Source organism: Elephas maximus, chromosome 2 (genome assembly GCF_024166365.1).
Source record: "Elephas maximus indicus isolate mEleMax1 chromosome 2, mEleMax1 primary haplotype, whole genome shotgun sequence".
Lineage (NCBI taxonomy): Eukaryota > Metazoa > Chordata > Mammalia > Proboscidea > Elephantidae > Elephas > Elephas maximus.
The window spans coordinates 127,690,233-127,716,981 of NC_064820.1; the positions used below are offsets into that span (position 1 = coordinate 127,690,233).

The 26,749-nt window shown below is 39.5% G+C and overlaps 1 protein-coding gene across 1 annotated transcript in view; it reads right to left on the reverse strand.

The window, feature by feature from the left end:
- The window catches only part of CHSY3 (chondroitin sulfate synthase 3), a 285,846-nt gene extending 264,888 nt beyond the window's left edge, over positions 1 to 20,958 (reverse strand). Inside the window, exons 1-2 of the mRNA XM_049873137.1 lie at positions 19,765 to 20,958; positions 16,817 to 17,100 (exon numbers count right to left, since the gene is read on the reverse strand). Of these exons, the coding sequence (XP_049729094.1) occupies positions 16,817 to 17,100; positions 19,765 to 20,572 (1,092 nt within the window). The 5' untranslated portion in view covers positions 20,573 to 20,958. The remainder of the gene's footprint in view (positions 1 to 16,816; positions 17,101 to 19,764) is intronic.
- Positions 20,959 to 26,749: the final 5,791 nt, after the last annotated feature.

The following is a 26,749-nucleotide window of genomic DNA, read 5'->3' on the forward strand; positions in this document are numbered from 1 at the left end:
ATTGCACAAAATGATGCCAGCTTTACCCACTGCTTTTTTAAAATTAAGGGAAATCTATTATGCCAAGCTATAGTAATTCTGTTCTACAGGGGGGAAAAAAAAAATGGCAAATATGAGCTAACAAAAAAAAAAATACATTTTTCGTTATTTTCTGGTATTTTGAATCTGTGACTAATAGCTACATAGAAGTTAGCTAATAAAAATCATGTAACACTAACATCATTCTTGATTTTATTTGTCTAGGAGTCATGGGGACTGGCTGGTAAACTGGGTGTCCCTTCAACTCATGCCTATAAACTGGAATTCAATACTAGTATGGAGAAGTAGAATATACCAAGAAAGGGATTAGCCACTCAAATCCCTAAAAAGTACTTTTTTCACAGTGTTTTAAATCGAAAATCATTTGGACAAAGACTATGATGACAGCAGCAGTTCTTTAAGAAAACAAAATCCTAAACATTTTACATTATCGGGAACTGTCAGAATCATTACTTATATATTCATATGCAAAACCAGTATATGCTTCTATACAATAAACCTTGGAGAGCAATGAAACTGATCTCCTATTACTTCCAGGCACATTTTACAACTATGTCAAATTTGACAAAATCAATATCACTCATTATCAAATATTTTAAGCTATTATCCAGATGATATATTTGACTAAATGGAATTTTGGTCTAATTCAAATAAGATTTAGGTCTTATAAACCTGGGATAGTCTGCGAGTGTTGACTAGGCCGATATTCACATCTACGATCGTGTGGCATGAACGGAAAACCTAGTTTACATGACTACTTGTTTAAAAGTGTTAAAACTGAAATACAAAGATGCAATATTTTTACCCTTAATCTGGCAATTCAGTTTTCCAAGAAAAGTACTGTCAAAATTCACAATGTGACAATAATACACGGCAAGATGGCTGTATTTGGTAGCTAAGGAATCATTCTAAAAATGGACTAAGGCACAATAAAACCTGATAATAACATGTGAACACTAGAGAACAAAGAAAAATTAGGAGAATAAAAAATATAAAATTAAAATTTAGTCAAGATGAAGAAAATTAGAATGTAGCATAGATAAGAAAAAGAACAAAAAACTAAAATCTAATTTAGGGGTTTACAGGCCCTCATGTATCTCCATTTATAGCATTTGTTTCAAGTAATTTTGTTTTATTGTAGAAGTGTGATAAATATTTTGTAATTTTATTAATAATACTCTATCATTCATTAATTGCTTAGGTTTCCAAAATACAAATTTGTGATATACTATTAAATGCTCTTAAGTGAAACAAATCTATTTTAACTGATTTGAAATTATTTTTACAATTAATCAAGTGTTAGACAATCTATAAGTAGAACTCACTGTGTAAATAGCAAGAGTAATCATTAATGATTTGTTTATAACCAATGCAAATGAAACATCCACGAACACAAATATAAAATGTGTTGTTAGAAGAGCAAACACTGATTAACAAGGGTTATTTGATTACAGTAGATCTCGCCATAGAGTTCCCAAAATCAGAAGACATCCTTGCTGTAATTTGATTTTTGATTTACCACAACTTCACAAGTCTTTAAGCTTATTTAAAAAAATAAAATAAAATAAGGAAGCCAAGACAAAATAATGGTTAAATACAAAAAATGGAGAATTTAAAATAACCAAAGAAGAAACACATGAATCTTAATATAAGCAATTACAGGGGCAGGAATTCAATGCTGGTGAATTTATCTGCTATGCAATTAATCTAAAGTTATCGTGATCTAAATCTATGTGTAGCAGAATCATCCACAATTCAATTAATTAAGACAGGAAGCAGAATTATATGTCCATAAATCAAACACTCCAGTTTCGTTAAGAAAAACATATATCTTATGAGCATTAGAACACTAAACTGAAGCCTTTTTAGGTAATAAATTCTATAAAATGATTTTGTAGTACAAGAATAACTACCATTTATAACACATAATATTGTATAAATATGCAATGAATTGCCTCTAAAAAATATCAACTAAAATTTCAAGGGAAATAAAAAGAACTTTGGACTATTATCAAATAATAAAGTATAATAAAATTCTATGCTATGTACCCTAAAAACTCATTGCTACGAGTCAGTTCTGACTCATAGAGACCCTACAGGACAGAGTAGAACTGATCCATAACGTTTCCAAGATGTAATCTTTATGGAAGCCGACTGCCACGTCTTTCTCCCTCAGGACAGCTGATAGTTCGAACAGCTGACCTTTCAGTTAGCAGCTGAGCACTTTAACCACTGCATCACCAGGGCTTCGCTATGTGCTCTAATGACCCAAAATGTGTTTTGTAATCCTAACGCAGAAAACTAGACAATGAAATAACACATTGCATACAAGTTCTGGTAAATCCAAATAATATATGGGGACCCAAATTTACACGTGGACATTTATTATGCTTTGTGTGTATGATCCTCTTACTGGCCGTTTAGTAACTCTGTACTAAATCTGCCCTCATAAGCTCATGCATTAATAAATATTTTACATATACAGGGAAACCTGTGAGAGCTGGAACTGAACAGGACTGCCTTGCTTTTCTGGGTCTCACAAGTTTTCTGCCTTTGAGGGGGCACAGTCTTAACACTTTTCTATCGCTCTCTATTAGCAGAAAATATTTTAGTTTTTCTTCTTTGACAGGTTTCCACATTACACAGTTTCCGGCTTTCACAAGTTTTACTGTGTATAAATAGTATTCAAGAATATAAAATGTATTTTTAATATTACAGTTTATACAAAAATATCTTTGAGATCAAACTATTAAAAAACAAAAACTTGTTGCCATTCAGTTGATTCCGACTCATAGTGATCCTGTAAGACAGGCCAGACTGCCCCATAGAGTTTCCAAGCAGCAGATGGTGAATTTGAACTGCCGACCTTTTGGTTAGCAGCCGAGCTCTGAACCGCTGTGCCACCGGACCTACCAGATCACACTACACATATCTAAAAAAAAAAAAAAAAACTTCATGTTCATTTTTTTCACATTTAAAAAAAAAATATGTATTTGAACCTTTAAAAATCGTAGTCAGATTATTTTTTTTAGATCACACTATGCATATCTAAAAAAAACTATGATTTTTAAAGGTTCAATACATATTATTTTTTTAAATATGAAAAGAAAAAGGAACATGAAGTTACAGATAAGTCACTCCATTCAGCTCCTTAAAAATCTTGTAAGCTTTCCCATTTTTCTTAGTAAGTTTCATTCTGTCATCTGGCTCCTTTCTGTCCAGAACTCCATCCCATTCGTTTGCCTCCTGTATGTTTATACTTCAACCACACTGGCCTCCACCCAGTCCCTCACTTACCTCAGGGCCTTTGCACTGGCTATTTCCTTAGCCTGGGTATTCAACTCCCCGGGTATACTCTCTTCCTTTGCCTCTGGGTTCAAATTTCACCCCTTCCTAGCAGCCTTCTCTGGCGAATGTGTCTTCTCATTCCACATTTACTGTCTCCAGAACGCACTGCTCATTTCTTATCAGAGTTTGTGATTAGCATTCTATTTGTTTACCTGTTCATTGTCTACTTCCCTCCATGAGACTATAAATTCCACAAGGTTAGAGAATTCAAATGTCCTAGCCTCCAACAAGGAGCCTTGGTAGTGCAGTGGCTAAGAGCACAGCTGCTAACCAAAAGGTTGGCAGTTCAAATTCACCAGGTGCTCCTTGGAAACCCCATGGGACAGTTCTACTCTAGTTGACTCCATGGCAATCAATAGGTGAGCCCCCAGAAAAGTATCTGGTACTAAGAAGGTACTCAAATATTTGTAGAACAAACGAATGAGACATATTTTAAAAGGGCTAACCATTTAAGGAGTGCATTATTCTTTCTGAATTTTTTTTTAGCTATCTAGAAAGGGTGTATGTCAGGGTTCTTTCCTGTCAACATACTTATTCAATCTGTATGCTGAGCAAATAATCAGAGAAGCTGGGCTATATGAAGAAGAATGCAGAATCAGGATTGGAGGAAGACTCATTAACAACCTGCATTACATAGATTATACAACCTTGCTTGCTGAAAGGGAAGAGGACTTGAAACACTGATGAAGATGGAAGGCTACAGACTTCAGTATGGATTATACCTCAGCATAAAGGAAACAAAAATCCTAACAACTGGACCAACAAGCCACATCGTGATAAAGGGAGAAAAGATTGAAGTTGTCAGGGATTTCATTTTACTTGGCTCCACAATCAACACCCATGAAAGCGGCAGTCAAGAAATCAAACGACACAGTGCATTGGCAAATCTGCTGCAAAAGAACTCTTTAAAGTGTTGAAGAGCAAAGACGTCACCTTGAAGACTAAGGTGCACCTGACTCTAGCTATGGTGTTTTCAATCACCTCACATGCATGCGAAAGCTAGACAATGAATAAGGAAGACCAAAGAAGAATTGACGCCTTTGAATTATGGTGTTGGTGAAAAATACTGAATACACCATGGACTACCAAAAGAATGAACAAATCTGTCCTGGAAGAAGTACAGCCAGAGTGCTCCTTAGAAGCAAGGATGGCAAGACTACTTCTCACATACTTCGGACATGTTGTCAGGAGGGACCAGTCCCTGGAGAAGGAATCATGCTTGGTAAAGTAGAGGGTCAGTGAAAAAGAGGAAGCCCCTTGATGAGATGGACTGGCACAGTGGCTGCAACAACGGACTCAAGCATAACAATGATTGTGAGGATGATGCAGTACTAGGCAGTATTGTTCTGTTGTACACAGGGCCGCTATGAGTTGGAACTGACTGGATGGCACCTAACAACAAGATAAAGGGTGGGATTTTCATATTCATTTGAGGCTGTTGTGCAGTCCATTTTCCTTATGCTCTCCCCAAAGTGCATGCCCTTTTAAAATAATAATAAAATGGTTTTGAAATACTATGCAGCAATAGAAAAACAGAATGATGATACCTAGATACTGCTAAGAATAACTTCAGGAAATACTCTTAATTGAAAACAGAACAGTGTGTATGGGACAATGCATATAATATGAAACCTCTTATGACAAATAAAAACAGGGGGAATAGTCTATACATATAGTTGTCAGATGTATCCATGGTGTACAGTGGTTAAGAACTTGTCTGCTAACCAAAAGCTTGGCAGTTTGAATCCATCAGCAGCTCCTCGGAAACCCTATTGGGGCAGTTCCCCTCTATCCTACAGGGTCACTGCGAGTCAAAAGTGCCTCGAAGGCAATGGGTTATGGGGTAATTGACATGAGAGAGAAACACTAAAAATATATTTAAAAAAAAGTAGTTGGTTGGTAAGGAGAGGGTCTTTCCAGGCAGAAGGAGAACAGAAATGGAAAGTAATTTTTCAGTCTATGTATTTTTATGCTTTTTAATTTTTGAACCATTAAAAAGTATTACTGATTTAAAGCACTAAATACTATTTAAATTTTAAATACACCTTCTCACTTATCGACTATCTCATTATCTGACATTTCACATTTACGATAATAATAAAAAATCTACTACCCAAATGTTTTGTGTACTAAGGATGTACGTCTGGCAGTAACAAACTCCGAGGTGCAAGGCAAGAGTAATGCTGGTTATGATGGTTAAGGTTATCCGTCAATTTGGCTGGCCATGATTCTTGGTGGTTTGGCAGTTATGTAATAATGTAATTTGGCAATTATGTAATGCTGTAATTTAGCAGTTATGTAATGATGTTGTCATACTCCCTTTTGTGATCTGATGTGGTCATCCTCTATTTTCACATAATTGTCAATTTTGCATAATGACCTGGCCTTTGGAACCTAACCATGCCAATAAGTTAGGAGAGGGTGTAATAACTTTTAATCAATCCAATTTAATCTGGGTAAATTGTTCAAACAATGTGGTCCTCATTTTTCTAATAAAAAAATTTTTACAAAGAGTTGCAAAGCCATGTATAACGTCCCACCCCCTTTTCTTCTATGATCTCATGTTTTACTACTTTCCCAACCCCTTAACTCAACCCTACTTCCCTTTACTTCTGGCTAATTCTTGACCATGTCAAGTGCATTCCCCTGGGGACTTGCTCACCTACTGTTCCTTGGCTGGAAAGCTTCTCCCTCAGATGATTCAAATATTATCTTCTCAGTGAGGCCTACCTAACCACGTTATTTAAAACCACCCTGCACTCCTTAGCCCTATCCCCTACTAATTTATTATCTTTCCTGTCTAGAAAATAAGGCAGGGAATTTTGTCTATTTCGTTGACTGCTATAACTCCAGCACCTAGAACAGTGTCTGACACATTAGATGTTCAATAAATGTTTGTTGAATAAATTATTGAATGATTAAAATTAAAAGTATCCAATGCAGAACTCATTTCTCCTCATCTCCTGCCTATTTCCCTGACACACCACTCACCCAAAACCTATTCTTCTTTCTGTTTCCCCTATCTATAGGAATATTACTATCAAACCCATGAGTCATCTTAAACTTCCTCTCTCGTTCCACCTGTAATCAATCAATCCCCTAGTACTAACTGAAAGGTTGGCAGTTCGAAACCACCAGTGGCCCTGCAGGAGAAAGACCTGGTGATCTGCTCCCATAAAGAGCGAGGTTGAGTCGATCCCGGCTCATAGCGACTGTATGGGACACAGTAGAACAGCCCCATAGGGATTCGAAGGCTGTAATCTTTATGGAAGCAGGCTGCCACATCTTTCTTCCCCAGAGCAACTTGTGGTTCAAACCACTGACCTTCTGGTTAGCAGCCAACTGCTTAACCACTGTACTACCAGGGCTCCTTGTATCACCCATAATCATTCTTTATTCTCTGCCCTAAATCCTCTTCATGGGAACACTCTACTGAGAATGAACCAACAGTAGTAATCTTCATAAATGTGACGTATAAAACGACCCTTGTTAGTTGCTGCCCAGTCATTTCCAACTCACTGCAAACGACTTACCGTCCTATATATACCCAATACCTTTCTAAGACTGGTAACATTAAATGCTTATCATGACTCAGACTCATTTATATGTGATTAAGCCTTAAGCAAGGAGCCCTAGTGGCACAGTGGTTAAGCACTCAGCTGCTAACGGAAAGGTTCAAACCCACTAGCCTCTCCGAGGGAGAAATATGTAGCAGTCTGCTTCTGTAAAGATTTACAGCCTTGGACATCCTATGGTGTGAGACACTATGAGTTGGAATCAACTCTGTGGCAAGCAGTTTATTTATTTATTTTTTTCAGGTAAGCCTTAAGCAAGTATAGTGGTTAAACTAAAACCAAACCCATTGCTATTGAGTTGATTCCGATGCATAGCAACCTCACAGGACAAAGTAGGACTACCCCATAGGGTTTCCAAGGAGCAGCTGGTGGATTTGAACTGTCAACCTTTTGGTTAGCAGCTGAGCTCTTAACCACTGTGCCACCAGGGCTCCATAAAATGGTTAGGACAGTAAATGTGGAAAAAACTAGAATTCAAGGAGCTGCAATCCCTCAAATTTTCAGCTTACTTAAACCAAAACCCAGTGCCGTCGAGTCGATTCTGACACATAGCGATGGTTCTCTTAAATATAGTTCAATGATATCAAATAATGAATGATGTGCCTCAAGGTACTGAATTTTTCTAAATTTTAATGAAGTTTATGTTTAACTCAAATACCTGATCAAAAGTTACACCTTTGTCCAAAGAAGTAACATGCTATAATCAAAGTAAAAAGCAATATAGTTATGTAAGAGAAGATATTTCTTTGTATTTTGAGCACTAATTCATCAGGTAGAAAACATACTAAAATAAATGTTTCACAAATCATAGTTTTTTGAAGACCAAGAGAAAAAAAGTGAAAGTAGGAAAGTAATTTGAAAATTTGTCAGGAAAGTCAGAACACTTGTGATCCATAAAGAGGAAACGTGTTCAAAGCCTTTCGACTAACATGAGTATTTATGATACCATGGATCTTATTTCATATTGCCTGGATGCATCTTCCAAACTTAAAGTTTTTCACAACTGCTGAAAATCGTCATCTTGGGAAGCACAGGTTGTCAAAGTTCAGGTGGTGAGCATGAGTTAGCAATGAAAATGAACTAGCAAAGTCTACAAAATAGGCAAAAACTATACCACGTGCCTCCATCCACTCGGGATGCGACTTTACTTTGTACAACGGAGAAAACAGAGTTTTGGAAAAGAAATTTCATAAAATCAATGCATGATAATTTCACTTGACAAGTGGGAAGGAGGTGGGAAAAGAAGGTGTGAGAAGCTTACTGATTATAGCTAAGTTAAAAACTAAATTGTGACTGAAAGAGAACCAGGAAAATATTTTTAAAAGATAAACTTTTAGATCAAAATTCCAGTCTTACACTGTCCCATGTATATTAATATACTTTTGGGGCACCAACCACATTTATGATAGAACAAAATTAGTAAAAAGGGGGAAGCTCATAAGAAACCGCAAGGAAGCTCATAAGAAACAGGAGGAAGCTAAGAAGGATGTGCAACAGCCCTATAAAAATAACAGAGATTTTAACCTCGATGCATATGTTATGAAGAACTTAAATGTAGTTTAATTTCTCACGGTCTAGATATCTGGTATTACTTACAAGCGCAGAGAAGGACTTCCAGAATATATCCCTTTGTGAAATAATGGAATTTTCTAGGGTGTTTATAGCCTTTAGGGAACCAATATTGGACACAAGATGTTCCAGTGCGAAGTTAACTCCATAAGAAGCCTAATAAAAATCTGTTTCACCATATGATATGTTTTTTTAAACTCGGAGAGAAATGTTTTTACCAAGATAGAGATATACTGTCTTTGAAACAATATTTAATTAAATGAAATAAAGATATGTATTATTTGGCTCCATTTCACTGCAATGTTCCGCTGCTATTCATAAGATTTTCACTGGCTAATTCTTTTCAGAAGTAGGCCACCAGGTCCTTCTTCCTAATCTGTCTTAGTCTGGAAGCTCAGCTGAAACCTTGAATACCAGTGGCATAGCTTCCAGCATCACAGCAACATCCAAGCTCCCACAGTATGACAAACTGACAGATGCATGGGTTCATAAAAACCCGAGAAGCTGGACTATCCGAACAAGAATGGGGCATCAGGACTGGAGGAAGACTCAGTAATAACCTGCATTTTGCTTGCTTGCTGAAACAACCTTGCTTGCTGAAAGTGAAGAGGACTTGAAGCACTTACTGATGAAGATCAAAGACCACAGCCTTCAGTACAGATTACACTTCAACATAAAAAAAAAAAAAAAAAAGAAAGAAAACAAAAATTCTCACAACTGGACTAATAAGCAAAATCATGATAAACAAAGAAAAAATTGAAGTTGTCAAGGATTTCAGTTTACTTGGATTCACAATCAACACCCATGGAAGGAGCAGTAACAAAATCAAAAAACGCATTGCATTGGGCAAATTTGCTCCAAAAGATCTCTTTAAAGTGTTGAAAAGCAAAGATGTCTCCTTGAGGACCAAGGTGAGCATGACCCAAACCATGGTGTTTTCAATCACCTCATACGCGTATGAAAGCTGGACAATGAATAAGGAAGACCAAAGAAGAATTGACGCCTTTGAACTGTGGTGCTGGCAAAGAATACTGAATATACCATGGACTGCCAAAAGAACAAAATCTGTCTTGGAAGAAATAAAACCAGAATGCTCCTTAGAAGCAAAGATGGCAAGACTACATCTCACATACTTTGGACTTGTTATCAGAAGGGATCAGTCCCTGGAGAAGGACTTCGTGCTTAGTAAAGTAGAGGGTCAGCGAAAAAGTGGAAGACCCTCAACGAGATGGACTGACACAGTGGCTGCAACAATGGGCTCAAGCATAGCAACAATTGTGAGGATGGCACAGTACCAGGCAGCGTTTCATTCTGTTGTGCATAGGAGGGTCGCTATATGTTGGAGCCAATTCAATAACACCGAACAGCGACAATTTCACTGCAAACAGGTAAGTAGAAATTATTCTGAAAATGACTCAGATGAAACGCAAAAATCCCTCACAAAGAGAAGGATAATCATGGGAATTGAATCCATTTCAATGCCTGAAAACAAGTTATTCTGATAAGAAAACTTCAAATTCTGCTAAGCCCTGGGCTAAATATGAATTGTATACACGATTTTTAACAGTGAGTACTTCCTTGTTAAAAAAAAATATATTGATAATAAAGGAAGCGTAAGTATATATCATATGATACACAATTCCAACAGTCAAGTTTTAAAAAAATTAACGGTGGTGTAGTGGTTAAAGCATTCAGCTGCTAAAGGTCGGCAGTTCGAACCCACCAGCTGCTCTGTGGGAGAAAGATGTGGCGGTTTAGCTCCATAAAGATTTACAGCCTTTGAAACCATATGGGGCAGTTCTACTCTGTCTATAGCGTGATTATGAGTTGGAATGAAGTTGAAGGTAGTGGGTTAGGTTTTGGCTTGGTAAGTTAAAGCATTTAAAATACATACCTCATTCTTCACCAGAAGAATTACCTCATTTTCTAGAGAATATTTTAATGAATATTTGCAACATGTGGACGATCTGGCTCAAGGGATCCAACTCTTATGCCTACATGGGTCTGGCAGTTAAAAACCATGCCAGGAGAGTCTGGTGTGCCAAAATAGGCATGAAGGGGACTAAAGACTGTTTGTCTCTGCTAAAAACAAAAACAAAACAACCTTAAAACATTCCATGTGCCAAACAATGTTTAAGAGCCATATGTAGCCTCCCAGGCTGCCAGACTGCAGCTCGAGTAACTAGGAAAACAGTAGCCAAGATACAGCTTAACCAAAAATGTGATCTTTGCCAACAGTAGAAGTCAAACATTCTAACAGAGTGAACAGAATAATTTTTCATGAGTTTGTTTGAGTTAGCAATCCTTACTTACAAAAAGGGCGGAATACATGACAGCAACAAGAGCAACCCATGATATCTGTTGATTATTAATATTTGACATATATGGCCCTGAAAACAAATTGCCTTTACCTTCATGTAGAGAAAGGAGAATCTCAATTCCGAATCTTCAGTGATCTCAGGCACACGTGGAACCAGTCTTTCTAAAGCTTACCAACAGCCAACCTAAAGAACCAAACCAGTTCTCATCGAGTCAATTCTGACTCTTAGAGAACTCATGTGTATCCAGGTAGAACTGCGCTCCATAGGGTTCTCGATGGCTATGACCTTTTGCAAGTAGGTTGCCAGGCCTTTCGTTTGAGGAGCTTCTGGGTGGACTTGAACCTTCAACCTTTTGGTCTGTAGTTGAGTGCTTAACCATTTTTCAACACCCAGGGACTCCATGATCAGCAACTAAAGGTCTCTTCATTCAGAAGAGGTCAAGTCACACATGGTCCCTGTGATCTGAATACACATCTCATGATCTCTTGGAGTGCCAAGGCTCCCCTGCAATGAGCACATTAATTTACTGAGAACCTGGGGAAAAGCAACATATATCAAGACATATTTAAAATTTATTTTATTCAGAATTAAAGACAGAAGGAAAAAAGAAAAAGAAGAGACAGGGAGAGAAGTAGCAAGAGGTCAAGAGGTAAGAAATATGTTCCTACACCATCAGGATCCTATTGTGACGAAGAACTAAAGCTATACATCGTTTCCTGAAAGCTCTGAAGTACATCAGGAGGGGGCTCCACCTGCCTTGAGAGACAAGCTCCAGGGTGTTCCTGGGAGTTGACTGCAGAATAGGAAACTACTGACTTCCTTTCCTACTGAAAATTTCGTAGTTTCTCAGAAAAGGAGGCCATTGTTCTAGCAACTAATCTAGAAATCTATAATCTTTTATGTAGATAGAGTATGATCCATTTGGGATTCCTTAAATACGTGTACTAAATAATGATGTGTTAAAAAATATTTCTCTCCACTATTTCATTAAGATCAACTAGTTAACATGATGCATACAAACAACCAGCCAACCGCTACCATATAGTCAGTTCTAACTCATGGAGACCTTATGTATGTCAGAGTTGAACTGTGCTCCATAGGGTTTTCCAGACAGTGAACTGTTGAAAGCACATTGCCAGGCCTTTCTTTTGAGGTGCATCTGGGTGCATCCAAATCACCAACCTTCTGGGTAGTAGTTAAGCACTTAACCATAATTCATTTTTTAAAAGATTTCTACATTTTCTAATAAGCTTTACCAATGTTGGGTTCCTTCTATTTTTAAAATACTGAAAAGAGCAAATTGGTTTCTTATTCTTTGCCAAAAATAATAATAATAATAATAATCTTAGATTCTTTAACTGAAAAAATTTATGGTTTATTTTTATTTTGACCCTTTTGATATGTACCACTCATTACTAACAATTATCATTATTGTTGTTAGGTGCCATCAAGTCAATTCCAACTCATAGCAACCCTATGTACAGAACAAAAACACTGTCCAGTCCTGTTCCATCCTCATAATTGTTGCTGTTTCAGCCCACTGTTGCAGCCACTGTGCCAACCCATCTCATGGGGTCTTCCTCTTTTTCACTGATCCTCTACTTTACCAAGCATGATGCCCTTCTCCAAGGACTGGTTCCTTCTGACAACATGTCCAAAGTATGTGAGATGAAGTCTCTCCATCCTTGCTTATAAGAAGCATTACTTATTATATAAATAAAATCTACATTATATGATTTAGCATGTTATATAGTACAGCACATAATCAATTCAATTGTAAACAAACAAAAAAAAAAACCCATTGCCATCAAGTAGATTCTGACACATCGAGGCCCTATAGGACAGAATAGAACTGCCCTATAGAGCTTCCAAGGAGTGGCTGGTGGATTCAAACTGCTGACCTTTTGGTTAGCAGCCAAGCTCTTAACTACTGTGCCATCAGGGCTCCAAATACAATAATAATAGGTAACATTTATTGGAAATTTACTATGCGCCAGACAGTATATTAAGGACTTCACATTTTTTCATTTAATCTTCCCCAAAATCTACGAAATAAAAATTATTTTAACCTCCACTTTCAGTTGAATTAAATAGGCTCAGAGAAATAACTTGCAGTAGGTGATGAAGCTAATAAATGGTACAGTGGAGAGTCACACTCAAGTTCAAATTTATTCTCTCACTTTCTCTCTGCTGTAAATGTTATGCTTAATGGGGTATAAAACACAGAGAAAATACACTTCAATTTAGCAGAAAAGAAGAATTCTAGTAGATTCCCAGTTTTTTATAAAAATAATATAATTTATATTCAAAGAAAACTGAAGAGACTATATATTTTCATATTTTTGTGCAACCCTCTTCCTACAAAATCTGTAAGTCCACTCACGATTTTTTAAAAAATAACATCCCATCATGAATGTTTCACCTATTCAGGCTCAAAAACCATGAGCAGGCTTGTGTAACAATGCTCTCAACTCTGCAAGAACTTTTATTAGGCAGAAAAGCCAAAGTCTTGGAAATACAAGAAAGGTACAGATAAGGGAAATTAAAAATTTTAAGAAAATCCTGTCACAAATGGTTCTTTTAAAAGACACATGGAAAGAAAACTAATGGTCAACTTCATAGCTTGTTATATGACTGGGTATGAAATCTCAGCTCGACAGAGGACACAAACCCAGAGTGGTGTAAATAAATCTTTCTGTGCAGTGTGAACAGTAGCACAGATGAACACCATTCTACTACCTTAAAATCCAGCCAAAATTATGGCTGTTTAGATGGATGACACGGAAAGTGATGTATGGGATTTGTGTATCCCTAGTTAGACCGTGCTGAATTGATCTGCTCAGGTGCCTCATGGAACACAGAATACACCCCTAATATTAAAATGCTTAGATATAATTCTTATGTACATTTATTTTTACTAATTTTCTTTACATAAGCTGTTTAATATGTCCCTTGGCAATGAGATCTGCCTTAATTACTTTAAATGAGACTGTGATACTTTGGATTAGGATTAAACAAATGCCTCCTTTAAAATAAATATAGTTTAAGTAACTCTTTTAATGACTGAAATTCCAAAGCAAATTCTACATAATACCTTAGCAAAACATAAAATCAACATTTGAAAGCAGTATTCTTTTTGAAGATGATATTTTCTAATGCTTGGGAAAAAGGTGAAATGATTTGTTTCGTACAGATCCTGAATATAGTCCTGAATTATGGACAAGTGTCAGTCTAAATTGAAATGTATTGTGAAAGTTATGGAAAATGTTGTGGTCATCAAGTTATGATACGTAAGAGTCCCTATTGTTTCTCTTCTTTAAATAAAAGAGTAAATGAAAGAATCTCAGATTCCATTTACTTTAACAAAGAGGGTATACAACCATGATAACTTTCCTTTTAGTTAACTGTAACAAAGACCTTTATTATAAAAAAAATATTAAATCAATTCTTGAGCTTGTAGGCCACCTGAGCATATTTTGTCCTCTTGGACAAGAATGGATAGGTGAGGATTATACCTTCATAGCAGAGTCACTGGAAACTTGATGGGGGGGGGGCATCTAATCAAAGTATTTGTTAAAACTATATGTAATGTTAAGACAATAAAGCACCAAGTATTTTCCCTCTTTCTTTTTAATTAATGATGAGGGTTTTTTGCTTATGCTTAAAGTAAATGTCTGCAAAATAATACCCTGATATAAACTAAACCAACTGAACGTGTTTTCTATATTGAATATTTATCGTATACCTTCCAATTGTTGTTGGTGTTAGCTGCCATCAAGTCAGTTTCGACTCAGAACATATAACATATAACAGAAGAAAATGTCCAGTCCTGTGCTATGCTCACAATTATTGCTATGTTTGAGGCTACTCTTGCAGTCTCTTTGAGACTCTTACTCTTTTTTGCTGACCCTCTATATTACAAAGCATGATATCCTTTTCCAGGGACTGGTCCCTCCAGATAACATGTCCAAAGTAAGATGAAGTCTCACCATCCTCATTTCTAGAAGCATTCTGGCTGTACTTCTTAGAAGATAGATTTCTTCATTCTTCTGGCAGTTCGTAGTATATTCAATATTCTTCGCCAACAGCATAATTCAAATGTATCAATTCTTTGGTCTTTCTTTTTCACTGTCCAACTTTCACATACATGTGAGGGGATTAAAAATACCATGGCTTGAATCAGGAGCACCTTAGTTCTCAAAGCGGCATCTTTGTTTTTTAACACTTCAAAGAAGTCTTTTGCAGCAGACTTGCCCAATGAAATACGCTGTTTGATTTCTTGACTGCAGCTTGTGTGGGTGTTGATTGTGATTGTTGATCGAAGTAAAAATGAAAACCTTGACAACTTCAATATTTCTCCATTTATCATGATATTGTTTATTGGCCCAGTTGTGAGGATTTTTATTTTCTTTATGTGGAGGTATAATCCATACTGAAGGCTGTTGTCTTTAATTTTCATCAGTAAGTGCTTCAAATCCTCTTCCTTTTCAGCGAGCAAGGTTGTGCCATTTGTATATCTCAGGTTGTTAATAAATCACCCTCCAATCCTGATGCTGCATTCACCTTCATGTAGTCCAGCTTCTCTGTCTATTTGCTCAGCATATAGATTGACTAAGTATGGTGAAAGGATACAACCCTGACACACACCTCTTCCGATTTTAAACCAGCAGCACCCCCTTGTCTGTGAGAAAATAAATTTCTGTTTGTAATAGCCACCTACTTGAGGTATTTCTGTTATAGCAGCATTAGATAACTAAGACAGCAAGCATGCCAAATAACTATTTATTAATAATTTTACTTTCTCTAATAAATACACAGAATATTTTCCCAAAATGCAAAGATCACAAAGTATAAAATTGAAAGCAAAATTAACTAAAGGGGGATTATACTTCTAAAACAAAAATGAATGAATGGCTCTTTGTAATCTTAAAGCACAATGATTTCACAGGGAACAAGCTTTCATAAAATGTTTCCTCTATAGTAAGTGACATAGAAAAATTGAAAAGATAAATGAGTAAAATCATAATTTGCAAAGGTATGCACTGGGTAGCTAAGATAATATTAAACTTCAAACACTTGAAAACAAGACTACACTGAAAACTGCAATATACTATTTAAATGACTAATGTTTACTAAGATTATCTTTTACGGAAACTATTTTAAATAAAATTGCGTTTCTTTTCAAAAGCAATTTTTGAAGGAAAATCCCAGAGTTTCTCATAAGACTAATTACTGCAATAAGAACGACAGTTCACAACTTAGATGATTTAAATAACAGTCACTGCTCAGAAAATGGCAAAAAAGCAGGCATAAATAAATTCTAGTTAAAACATGAAGCAGTTACTTAAAAACCATCAAAACTTCTGTATTTCCTCCAGATAACTTATTCTTTTACATGCCCAACAAGATCTGACACAGAAAGAGTGGTTCAAATTGTGTGAATAAAGCAATCATAAGTGAGACATTATCAGTTAATTTTTCCTATGCTCTTTAAAAAGATATGTCAAATTTCCCACATGAAACTCTTCACAGGAAATTTAAATTTCAGCTATTTGAAAACAAAGAGATATAATTACATACCAAGCTGAAAGAAAGAAAAAGAAAAGAGAGGAAAGAGAAAAAGAAAAATACCAAAAGCTATAGCCCAAGAAAATAAAAGCAGTTCTCTTTTAAGAGACAAGAAATGGATACATGTGTATACAAGCCCACTAAAAGAGATAAGGGGGAAAACAGCATCTTCCAGAAATGTGATCATATACGTGTTGCTAAAATCATTGGTCTCTCCAATAAAAAAGTTTGGATAGGTCTAATAAGAGAGGTGTCTCCCACAATCACCTTTGATTCACGACTGACTTGTATCATTTTCAAACGAAAGACAGAGATAATACATTAAACCATTGCCCCAGACTATGAAATGATACACACCTGTAATAGGGAATATTTTCATCTCAGTTCAAGGCTTACCTCATAAGACCAGACACACTGAGTCCCACCAAAACGTCGAACGCATCTTCCCACTTCCACGTCCTCATGAGTCGTATACATTTCTCTAAGGCATTCACCAATATGCGGCACCATCCTTCTGAGAACTTCTCGACTGAAGATCATGCCAGGTCCTCCCATACAGAAGTTTTCCCCGGGCTCCAGCCCCAACTTTCCAAGTTCTTCAATATTCCCCAGACCAGTCTGTCCCAGGTAGAGGGGCTTACTGCTATTCAGTGATCTAAGAAATTCCTCTAATTTATCACCTACAAAAAGAAAAGCAACAGTCACTCCTTTTCCTAATTTTGTAATCATATTTAATGTACAGGAAACCCTGGGAGCATAGTGGTTAAGTGCTACGGCTGCTAACCAAAAGGTCGGCAGTTCAAATCTACCAGGCACTCCTTGGAAACCACATGGGGCAGTTTTACTCTGTGCTATAAGATCGCTATGAGTCGGAATCGACTCGACGGTAACGGGTTTGGTTTTTTTTTTTTTTCAGTATTTAATGTACAAAGTAATGGACAGAACTTCCATTAGACCCCCCGTAAGTCTTATACAATTGGAAAGAAAAACTCCCCCCAATATTCTATTCTTTTAAAAAAAATACTAATTTATAACTAAGTCACAATAAAATTTTATCAATTTTCTGGTTAAGATCACTGCAAAGCCTTAATGAGTCTAACAATCTCAGGGTTTTTTTTTTTTAAGATTAAATAATGACAAGGAGAATAAAGATGAACAGGTTTCTTCACACATTTAAGATAACAATAAAATTCCCTGAAAATATTACATTTAGCATTGATTTGGCAGATTGTTGATAGCCAGTGGTTATTTTTCCTGATAACTGATTTAGTTTAGTGTTCTGTCTTTAACTAAATTTCAATCATATATAACCCAAAAAACATAAGCATTACATACATACACACACACATAGAGGGAAAGGTGAGGGAGAAAAAGATTATTTGGGGTTATCTGGAAATTTAACTTTGGAAGGCACCTTCTGAGAAAAAAATAAACATTTGTTTAAAATGAAGTATTTTAATTCATTTCACTTCCAGTTTGTAAGTTTATTTGGTAAGACAATTTAAAAGTAAAAATGTGTGGCTAAAACAATTCAGAAGCATTCAGTATTCCAGAAAGCGATACACTGGAATTAGTAGAGAAGCACCTTTATATTCAGTCAGTATCTTTTGATCATTTTTGATGAGCACGGCATCTGAAGTCCTTATCTCGATCATGTGCCGAGCCCCCCGGATATCAGTGAATTTCAGTTGACTACTATCGGATTTTTACTACAAAGTGCATTTCATTCTTAATAGAAATGGAAAGAATTTGACATTTCAGTGTTCTAAAGGACAGTCTTCCAAAGCAATAAGACAAATGACGGTACTGTAGTTCACGCTGTTAATACGTTTTAGAAATTCTCTGCAAAGTGTAGCAAACTTCCCACAGGAAACCTTTGTGATTTTACGGGGACACAGACAGCATGGAGATTATAAGGTTGTGAAAGATTTTTCTTTGAATAAACCCTAAACTGCAAGCATTAGAAATGCTATTGTAACAAATCATTATTTTTGTATCCAATTATCAGTATTTTCTATATCCACAGTCCTATGGTGATTTCTCTCCTCCGAAACAAAACCCAAGAAATCTCTACTTAACAACTCTACACTCACTCTTGTGCCAAAATGACACAGATTTTTTTTTTAGTCAAGTGGAGCATACCACCTGGATAAGGAGAAAGCTAGGAGGCTACCAGTGGAGAGGCATAAACTAAGGAAGGACTGGACCCCTTTGATCAAGAAGCCAGGGAATGTGGGAAGCACAGAGAGCCCTCATTTAGTACAACCTGCTACTTCCCTTGCATCTCTCTGCATCTGGGCAACTGGCTGACCTGGAAAGACTTACTCTTCTGCCCTGGGGAACTTCGCTCCTGCTGCGTTTAGAAATTCTCTCCCCACAGCCGCCCACACTCAAGGGTAAAGGACCGCGCCTCTTTTAAACCAGTCAAGAAAGTTTTCTCAAGCTGTGGCTGCTTATGGTTCTGGGAAGGACGTCCAGCTTCCGGTTATCTCAGAAGCCACTAAGATGATCGCAAAAGGATCCAACACTAAACCAAAAAACCAAACCCACTGCTGTCCCTATAGGACAGAGAAGAACTGCCCCATAAGGTGCCTGCTAAAACCGTTTGGAGCTCCCACGATAATTCGAGGGCGATTCTCTCTTCCCCACCGCCAATTCCTGACAAAACGCCCATCCACTTGGGGCTTTATGGGGGGGGGGGGCAGGGGAGGAGGCTCGGTAGCTGGAAGGAGCTAAGCCCGAAGCGGTGCGGAAACGACAGAAACGCACAGGGAAGAGCCTGGGACAGCGAAGACGATTCCTCCCTCAATCTCACCAGTTCCAAAACTGCGCTAGATCCAGTTGAAACAAAAGGGTGGGGGAATAAAGAAAGAAAACCAGATCTCCAGTCTCGCTCTCTCCAGCATCCTCGGTCTTCCCTTCCCCCACCGAAGACACACCCCTCTGGACCGATCTGGGAAACTACCACCACAGGGGGCTTTCGGAGAAGGACAGGGTGAGCATGGCCTTCGGTTTAGCTCTAGGGTCCCTTTCCACACCTCCCTACACGGTAAAAAAAAAAAAAAAAAAAAAAAAAAAAAATGGGGAAAGCGCTCCGCGTAAATTAAAACAGCAAGCGTGAGGGAGGCTGGGCAGGTGTGAGAAGGGTCCAGAGTACAGGAGGCGAGGAGCGGCCTAGGAATGGTGGGTAGATGCGAGGGATGGGGTCGGCGGGCCGGGGGCTCCGGGAGTGCGGAGCACGTGCTGGCAGAGAAGTAGCGCGGGGGCTGGGCGGGGACCAGGCTGGTTGCAGAGAAGGGAATCAGAGAGGCGTGCACGCGGGACAGCCGGCGCCGGGAGGTCACCTTTGATGTAGACATCATCGTCTGCGCGCATGAACCACTCATACTTGTCCAGGTAGTGGTCGTGCATATACTTGATCATCATGAAGGACTTTTTCTGAGGCGGATAGGAGTCGTCTACCCCCGGCAGCGCGATGACAGGCAAGGGTGGCGGGGGTTGGCTGAGTCCGGCGTTGGCGGACTGCTGGCTGGAGAAGAACTCCACGCGGCCAGGGATGAAGCGCGCCCAGGTTCGCTGCGCCGCCAAGGCGCGAGTGCCCAGGTACTTCTGCGCGGTCATCACCCCCACGTACAGGAAATCCCGGGGTCTGACGCTTGGGGCGGCAGCGCCCCCGTCCCCGCTGCCGTTTTGGCTACTCCTGGGTCGGCCGCCTCGCCGCTGTCCAGCCGCGCCCCCGTCCTCTTCCTCGGGATCCCCTTCCGCCGCTGGGGCGCCAGGGAGCCCCGTGTTGCCCTCGGGCTCCCGTCCCCGCCGCCGCTGCTGCAGCGGAGATGGCTGCTGCCAGGGACTGCTCCGAAAACTGGTAGCCCCGGGTGCTGTCCCGGGTAGCTGCTGCCCCTGAAACCCCTGGAGCGCGGGGGGCGGCGACAGCTCGGGCTGCGGCCGGGGCTGGGGCTGGGGCTGGGGGAGCGGCTGCTGCGCGCCGGCGCCAGCGGCCAAGCGGCCGTAGTAGGAGCAGAGGCTGGAGCCGCGTCTCTTCCTCTCACTCAGCTCCGCCACCCTGGGGGCGATGAGCCAGGACGCGGCGGTGAAGCCCAGCACCAGTCCCAGCGCCACGCTCATCCACGGGCGGCGGGAGCGCACGGCCATCGCGACTGCCCCAGGCACAGACGCTCGCTGGGTGGCCGCTGTGCTGCGCGCGGGTCCTCTTGCTCACACCCGCCCCTCCTCCGCCTCCGCGCCCCTAGCCCCGGCCGCAGCCCGCCGCCTAGGCGCCGACGCCGGCTCAGGGTCGGAGCGCTCCGGACGCCTTGCCCGCCGCCAGCTGCAGCTGCCGGCCGCTCTCCCAGCTCTGCTCAGGGCCGGGGTTCGGAGCAAGGGTCGGGAGTGAAACTTCTCCCGGCGGCGGCGGTGGCGGTGGCGGCAGCAAGAGGAGCTGCAGGAGGAGGAGGTGGAGCGGCGGCGGCGGCAACGCGTCCGCTCCTAGGCTGCCACCCTGTCACTGGCGCGCCTGGTCCCTCCCTCCTCCCTCCTTCCCAGCTCCCGCCCTCGCTCCCCGCCTCCCGCTCCCCCCGCCGCCGGGCTCCGGACTGGCCCAGAGGAGGAGGCGCAAGCACCAAGGCTGCCAGCCCCGGGAAGCGCGGGCCGCGGTATTTCCCCGTCACCCGCCCTTGGACGGCCCCCGTCTGCGCCTCGGTCCAGAGCCGGCCTCCCCTCCGGAAGGAAACGATCCCTGTCGGGCCGCCTCCGGCTTCCAGGGCCGACGCCCCCTCGTCCCTCCTCCCCGGGCCCTTACTCTCTTTTCCATTTCCCGTCCTGTCCCGCCCCTCCGCCGGCCTCTCGGCACCCAGCGTCCAGGGGCTACACTGCCCGCCTCCCGTCGCGTCGGCTCCAATGACCTCATAGGTGGACCTCGGGTCCCCGAGCCCCTGACAATCACCTTCATCTCCCCCTCCACGGGCCCACTGCCCGTAACGTCCTGGCGTGACCCTTCCCCACTCTGCCCCGCCCCAGGTCCTCCTGCCCTCCACTCTTAGCGTTTTCTGCCCTTTCTCGGTTCCATTCACCGCGCCCACTCTGCGCCTTCCCTCTCCAGTGCTTATCGCGTTCATATGTCAGGAAACGGTCTGTCCCATCCTAGCACATCTCCGAGTACAGCTAACTCCCCAGTCTCTACCTGCATGCTTTACCACCCTCTCCAGTCGAACACAGAAGCACTATTGTTACTGGGTATCTCTTCAAAGAAAATCTCGGAGGGATTGGAAACACCTATCCCGAAATGCTGGAGAAGAGATGGTGAGTGAGGGCTAAATCCCCAAAGTACATATAAAAAACCCTTGTTCTCCACCTGTTGAGCTGGAAAATGTAAGGCTGCCTAGTGATCCCCTACTCAGCTCTCCTGCTTGTCTCTTGTCTAGAGTAAGAGCCAGGAATTCTTTTCAGGCTCAGTGAAGATTGGCCCAGTAGGACTGGCATATGATGGAGAGATGTGAACAAATTTATGTTGCCAACACCCAACAACTGGAAGATCCAAACTAATAAAATTCTTATCAAAAAAAAAAAAAAAAGGAGGGCTTAGAAAGTATTTTTATTCTTGCCTATAAACCCTTTTATTTTCTGAGGCAATGACAGGAAATTTTTATGCCTTCTCTGAGGCAGGAAAAATCTCCAACAACAGATTCTCACAAAAGTTAAATTGTATTGGCCATTTTATTGGCCAAAATTATCATAGGTTACCTTATGAAGAAATTACCTGAAACTATGTGACATTTCGAAGAAGACATGTCAAAAATTTCTCTTTAAAGGTTGTGTCTAACTATAGCCTGGGATGCATTTGGTGTCCCAAAGCCTTTCCTCTTCCTCAAATATCAGTCTTCTGTTTTATACATCAGTGCAAAGAGATGGTATTGAATGGCATTAAGACCCAACCCAATCCAGCAAGGTGCTGGCAGCGTCCCTGGAACAGTAGGCCTGCCGGGAGCCTTTGGAGGAGTGGTTCTTTCCACATCAGTCAGCCACTGGCTGTGCGTGAGCATGTCTGACTTAATATTTCATCTGCTGGAGAATGAAGCTCCTTTTCCATGTCTAGGTGTTTCCCAGAGACACTTGGGAATAGAGATTCTTGGACTCTTTTTCTTCATTTTAGTCTAAGTTGAATTTTAGTTAGACTACAAAACTAATCCAACATATGGCCCCCTTCTGATTAAAAAATATACATCCCTAAGGAAATTTTAAACTTTCTAGAACAGTGCTGTTCAATAGAACTTTGAAAGATGATGGAAATATTCTTTATCTTTTCTGTTCTGGTGGCACAGTGGCTAAGAGCTTGGCTGCTAACCCAAAAAAAAGTCAGCAGTTCAAATCCACCGGCTGCTCCTTGTAAACCCTATGGGGCAGTTCTCCTCTGTCCTGTAGGGTAGCTATGAGCCGGGATCAACTTGAAGGCAATGGGTTTGGGGTTTTTTTTGGTTCAATAAAGGAGCCACTAGCCATATGTGACTATTGAGTACTTGAAATGTGCTCGATAGAAATGTTCTACTAAAATATTTATTTAGTAGCTATCATAACCCAGGTACTGTTTTAGAGAAACAGCAATAAACAAAACAGACAAAGCCCTTGAGTTTAGAGGGCATATATTCTACAGAGGAACTGAATTTTCAATTTTATTTCATTGTAATTATTTTTAATTTAAATAGTCTTGTGTGCCTAGGGGCTGCCATATTGGACAACACAGTTCCAGAGAATTTCTCATTATATAGGTCAATAATGAAGAACAAATAGTCTACCCACACAAGAGCATACTCTGTTCTGCATCTGTCTAATGAATGGCTTTATTCTAATGCCATTCATGTAGTTGATCTACAAAATGCGTTATTCTCATCAGGCACAAATAAACTACTCATTAACTGTTTAGAATATTTTGGAATAAAGTTATCTTTATTCATTAATTCAACAAACTTATGAGAGGTTAGCATTAGACAAGGTAGATGCTCTGGACATGGAGATGCTGGTAAGATATTCACTGCCTCTCATCATGGAGCTTATAGTGCAATGGAGGAGACAGACATTAAACAGCACGCTACCGTAATTGTGGTGAATGATACGAAGGGAAAATGCAGAATACTCTGAGAGAGTAGTTACAAAAAAAAAAAAAAAAAACTAGTGCCATCTAATTTAGTCTGCGAGTCAAGAAAGACTAGGAGACAGTGAAATAAAATGAAGGGTATTGAAATGATGTCCCATACAAGCTATGTGACTTTGACCAAGTTTTTTAAATTCTCTGAGCTTTCGTTTTCTCATCTGTAAACAAGTTTCTGTGAGGATTTCTTAAGATATCTTATGTTAGTGCTTAGCACGATGTCTAGTTCATTGTTAAAGTCGATTCCGACTCATAGCAACCCTATAGTTCAGAGTAGAACTGCCCCAGAGGGTTTCCAAGGAGCGCCTGGTGGATTTGAACTGCTGACCATTTGGTTACCAGCCAGACTCTTAACCATTATGCCACCAGGGTTTCCAGGGGTAGTTCATTGTAGACAAGAGGAAGTGTTCTCCTTTTCCAATCCCCTCCCTCATTATAAAATTTCTTAGATATCATCTTACATATTTTTTATATTTCATCATTTCAGTTATTTAACAAGTATTTACTTAGTATCTATCATAAACCAGGTACCATTCTAGAGAAACAGTGATAAACAAAGCAGACAAAACCCCTGACCACATGAGGTTTATATTTTACTAAAAGGAGATTACACACCACACGCACTCACACACACATATGTGTGTATGCAATGTATTTATAGAATTAAAATAAATAGATATATAGCAGGTGATAAGTGCCTTGAAAAAATATTAGAGTGAAAGAGATAGTGGGTATATGTATGTGTTGGGTGAGGTCATTTTAAATTGGTCAGAGTTCTTTCTGATAATTTTAGCAGAGAACAGAGGAAAGTAAGGAAACCAATCATGAGGATGTCTAAAGGAAGATTTTCCAGAAAGAGGTAATAGCTAATTCAAAGGCTTTGAGGTGGATTTGGCATATTGAGGGACAGCAAAGAGGCCAGTGTGGGTTGGGAATGGGAGAGGGCTGGTCGTTTGCTGATTATTTAAGCTAGTGCTGTCCAATAGATTTATAATGCTAACCACATATACAAGACATGTAATTTAAAATTTTTCCAGTAGCCACATTTTTAAAAATAGGTGAAATTAATTTTAGTAATTATTTTATTCAACTCAATATATCTAAACTATTATCATGCCAGCAGACTAATAGCACATCTCAATTTAGATTAGCTGTATTTTAAATGTTCAGTGGCCACGTGTGGCTACCATATTGGACACTGCAGATTTAGGCCTTTGTAAAAATATTTGTAAAAGGGTTGGCTTTTATTCTGATGACAATGAAGATGTTGAGCACAGTAGTGATAGAATTTTTATTTATGTTTTACAAGGACCACTCTTGAGCCTATGGGAAGAAAAAAACTAGGGGGAAACAAAGGTGGAATAAGGAAAAGCACTTAAAACATCATTGAAGTGACCCTATCACTTTGGAATAGAAGAAAAAGATAAACGTGTTTTCTTCTTCTTCCATCACAGTTTCTGCACGTCTCCCTCATCTGTAATATGTAGGAGCTTCGGGATAGATTTTTTCTGAGTTTAATTTTGTATTTATTGAGATTCCTGTAGTTATTTATTTGGTATTTCCCAAAGCCAGTGAAGTAATTTTCTCATACTAACTTTAATTTTGAAGATACATGACTTTTAGGGTAGATGGTTTTCTGGGAAATTTTTTTTTTATCTACCAAGGACTATGTATTTTATTAAAACAAAGACTAAAGTAATAAATTCTAAGATGAATTTAAGAAAAAAAATATTAGGACAAGGTGATAAGGGACAATTTTGTGTGGAAACAGTATCATTAAAAAGAAATAAATACAATAAACTCATACTAAAATACAGGAAGATTTAGATCTGTACACTACAGGAGAAAATACAGAAATATAAGTAATTGTAATATCTCTGGCTAAAAGTGTTTGACCTCCTAAGATTACAGTAGTTTCGAGAGAAAATCACAAAACTAATTCCTTCTTCTCCCCAAATCCTTTAACAATTCTGAGCCTGTCTATATTTGGGTGTTATAGCAGAGGAATCATTTGCCGCTTTCTCTGAGTTGAAGCTATTAGAACATCAGGCATCCTGGGTTCACAGTGAAGAAAGGCATAGCTCTTCTTGTAGGGGTTGTGTCCTTGGCTTTAGAATGACATTAACGTGAACCACCCCAAGACCAAGTCTGGCACACTTAGTAGAGAGCCATTTAGCTGACTGCTTAGAGGGTATTGGAGGCCCCGTGGATCAATTGTTAAAGCACCCAGCTGCTAACTCTGCTAGCCAGCCCACGGAAGAAAGATGTCGCAGTCTGCTTCCATAAAGATTACAGCCTTGGAAACCTACTCTGCCTTATGGGTTCCCTGCGAGTTGGAATCAACTCAGTGGCAGTGGGTTTGGTGTTTTGTTTTGTTTTGTTTTGTTTTGAGGATACTACATCGAGTGTTTTCACTGATTGGTAAGAGTTAAGACTAATAGCTTTAAAGTCAGAAAAAGGCACAAATGTGTTAAAAGGAGGGGTGTGTATGTCGTAGTTATGGAAGTTAAAGGAAAGTGTTTAAATAAAATGATTCAACATACACTTCTGCTTACAAGCTGTAATCAAGTTTAGGATGGTTCTGACATTTTGATTCAGTATTTTACTGTGATATCTTGAATGTTATCATTTTTTCTTGACAGATCAAGGCTGAGTTGTTTTCGTTTGTGTGAAGCAACTCTGGCATCTAGTGGTTAGTAATCATAGTGGTAATTTGGTTTGTTTCTAAGGGATGTATTGTGTTAAAAAGTATTTTTATTTTATAAAGCTTAAGAAGATTATAATCATAGAGACATAGTAAGATAACTAATTAAATTTTTATTTCCTCAGAAATAAGCACAAAGTTCACATACTGAAATATGAAAAGATAATTACTTAGAGCAGATTATGAAACTGTTTAAATTTCAGGGCCTAATTTTAATCTACATTGAGTCAATCGCCACTGAAGAGTTTTAATTAAATCTTCTCTTTTTTTTAACTGACCTGATATTGGATGCTCTCCAGGAATTACTAATTTCTTTTTTTGATGTGATAATGGCATTGTGGCTGTGTTTTATTTTGAGGGCTTTTCTTTTTTTCCAAAAATACATACTGAAGTATTTATAGGTGAAATGGCATGATGTCTGGAATTCAAAAGAATGCATAGTGGGGGTGGAGGGCCATTCTAAGTGCATGGGGATGGAGGTATG